Consider the following 3,273-nt stretch of genomic DNA (forward strand, 5'->3'; position numbering starts at 1 on the left):
ATGGAACGAAAGAAAGTCTTAGCTCTTTCTAACAAAAAAGAGTTTCTAGAGACTTTGCGAGACATCTCAAGTCTTCGAGGAGATTGTACCGTAAAACTGGACAAGGAAAAGAAGAACTACTTTGACACTCCACCAAAGACAAGTGAATTGTTCATTTCTGTGAATGATAGGAAAAACGGAGATAAAATCTTAACAATGGGAAGATCCTTTGATGGAGAGTACTTGGAATTGATGGAATTTACAATCCTGGAGAGTAAACCAATAAAAGAAAGCAAGATGAAACCAGAGATCGGTGCTAAGTATTTCCTGGTGTTCCAAGGAGTGGGTGATCCGAGAATTCAAAATTTTTTTATCGATTTTTTGAACTGTGGTGGTAAAGAGGTTTCCTTAGATTGTGTTTTGTATTCCTTTATAATTAGTAGAATAGGAGATACACTTTACTCTGTGAAGTATGTCAAGATATTAGACAGTGGATTGGAAGAAGTGGGCCCATCCTTTCTTTTAGAATCCAAAAGGATGTACTTCTGTGATGAAGAGACATTTAAGAGGGCTTGCTACCAGGAAAGACCAAAGAAAGCTAGAAATGTCAAAAAGAACGAATTTAATGATAGAATTGGAAGGGTTCACATTGAAAAGCAGGACTTGAGAGATATCAGAATTAGGAAGAAGGGTGGGATATAAGGATATGGGTTAACAGAGATCCTATCTGTGCTAATCGATAGAAATAGATTCTTACAGCTCTTAGCAAATTGAACATCAAACCATCCCAAAAAGAGAGATAGAATGACTTAAAGGCTATAAATAAATATTACATTCTATCAACAGATACAACGCTTCTCATCCATTCAAGATATCTCCCATTTATACCCTTTAATTTATATTTAAGAATTTCGGGTACCTCGTAGGGATGGTTCTTTATAATCAACCTTTCTATTTTATCAAATAGAACATCAAAGGATTTGATAATCACTAAAATCTCATCGGAGTTTTCTATTTCCCCCTTCCAGATGTAACTTGATTTGATTTTTATCTGTTGACAACATGCCACTATCCTTTGAGCTAATAACTCGTTGATTATTTTCAACGCTTGGATCTTTTTTTTTTTTTTAAATGAAATCAACTTTATTTATTGATCCACTGCGCAACTAGCGCTGACCATGGGCTGTGCCCTTTGGTTCTAGGGAGAATTTTTGGTGGAGGGTGGTGAGGAGGTGGTACTGCACCTCATTACAAGCTTGGATCTCATTTTCTACTGTGGTATGGATGAGAATGGCTTTCATTTCAGGGCGTATAAACTGTGGGTGGGGTTAGTGCCAGTTGTTATACAACTTACCCCCTCAACTTTCATCATTTCCTCATCTATGACTCTTCACCAAGATGGTTCATTTACCTCAAGGAGTTAACTCACAATTTAAGTAGAGGGCGAGTTTTGGTATCCTAATGAAACTCAGGAAGGGAAGGATCATAGAAAAGGTGCTAAATTTATTTTATTTTGGAATGGTGTTGGATATGAAAGGGGTGAGGTGTGTTAGGAAGAAGAACATACCCGTAAAGATTGGAAGGAAAGAGAGCGAATGTACGAACAGTACGGGGAATGTAGAGGAGTACGGTAGAACCAATAAAAACTCTCCAAGTTATGAGTCAGAAACGGTGTGGAATATATCTAGAACAGATATAAAGGTGAGTTCATGGTCAATTTGTAATAGAAATATCTTGAGTGGTGGTAATGCACATGAGCTTTGTGAAGCTGTTAATTGTCTTTCAAATCACACTCCTTCATTATGCGAAGAGGAGATGAGTAGAATGCAAGTACATCCACCCGTGAACAGAGATGTCTCTCTACAAAGTTACTTTAAGAATGCAAACTTAGGGGGTCTACCAACCACTAGCTATGGCTTAGAAGAGGAGAGTAATTCATTAGAACGAATAAAAAGTGAAATAAAAACGTGGCTCTCGCTTGATGAGTCAACATTACAGATGTTGATGAGTAGCATCAATGAGAGGGACAAGAGATTTTACAAGCTAAACTATGAGGAGAATATTAAAAATCTTTGAGTTTGTAAGAAGTGAAGAGAAGAAGCACATCAACTTTATTTTTACCAAAGAGATAGGTTGATACAATAAATGACATTATGGGGATGGTAATCAAAAAAACACTAAAATACTCAATGCTGTTGTATTTCAGGGAAATGATAAGATTTCCAGCATTTCTAGGAGAGAACTACAAAGTTGGGCTGGTAGAGTACCACTACACCAATCTCTTTGTTTTCTACTACTTACTTTCCAGAATGAAGGAGCACGACAATGAGTTGAGGTATAGAGATAAAAAGATTGATGGAGAGAGGAGTAATTACAATGCTAGACACACCTCTACGTTTGATAAAGACTTCCCCATATTCTATCTTTGTATCAGAGAGTTTCTCAGCTCCTTCAAAGATAAGACTTTCTACAACTTCTTCATTTACTGTTATGAGACTAAGAAAGGGAGTGGGAACTATAAAATCAGGGGATGGTATCTATCTAGATAGTGATTTTCAGGTTACGTAATGGGAAGAAGATCTCTAACAAGATCTTTACCTTCATTATCTTCAGCTCTTGATAAGAGTACCCTAAAGGCAATGCAAGGTAACCTCAGAAACATTGTATCATGCCTTGGTAATGCAAAACGTACCTTTAAGGGAGTGAATTTGAGCGAAATCTTTGGTGTTTACCTCTCACTGTGTTCAGAGCTTGTAAGGATAGGTACCTCCCACACTAAAAAACAAAGGAAGTATCTAAGTGAGGTTACAATGGTACTACCCAAAATTGAGGAGCAATTTAATGCTTTTAAAGACTGTAGAAAGTCGGGTAGTATCTTTCTTGATCTTGCTTCGATACTCCAGAGGGTCTTTTACATAAAAATACTGCATGGTGGATATGTGGGACTGGGTACTACTAGTCTAAGCAAGGTAAGGAGTGTGGTATCACGGTATACCAATGATTGATCGTACAAGGGATACGTTCTTACCCCTCTTGCTCAGTGATGTGATTATAATTAAACCGTGTTATCGTGACAGTACTGAGACTATCTCATCACTCTCAATCTTTGGATCTTCTTTTGGAAACTACCTCTCTGCAGAGTAAGAATAGAAGAAGTGTGACAAATAACACACCAACAACAACAATTACTTTATTTCTTGTTCTTAATGACTGAGGGTCGGAAAAGCAAGCTTGTACCATTGAACCAAAGACTAGGATCTCACCTGTAAGTACCTTATCCATGACCTTTACCAT

General features: G+C 37.3%; 1 protein-coding gene across 1 annotated transcript; it reads left to right on the forward strand.

Annotated features, from left to right (window-relative positions):
* LOC114935004 (ribosome production factor 2 homolog) lies at window positions 1–681 on the forward strand. The gene has a single exon (XM_029307751.2). It carries the CDS (start codon window positions 1–3, stop codon window positions 679–681), a length of 681 nt encoding a protein of 226 aa, XP_029163584.2.
* Window positions 682–3,273: the final 2,592 nt, after the last annotated feature.

The sequence above is a fragment of the Nylanderia fulva genome, unplaced genomic scaffold (genome assembly GCF_048542155.1).
Source record: "Nylanderia fulva isolate GAGA-0341 unplaced genomic scaffold, ASM4854215v1 Scaffold108, whole genome shotgun sequence".
In the NCBI taxonomy this organism is placed as follows: Eukaryota; Metazoa; Arthropoda; class Insecta; order Hymenoptera; family Formicidae; genus Nylanderia; species Nylanderia fulva.

Excerpts from the sequence above, each read along its gene's own strand:
- LOC114935004 (XM_029307751.2), top strand. The coding sequence starts at position 1 with ATGGAACGAAAGAAAGTCTTAGCTCTTTCTAACAAAAAAGAGTTTCTA.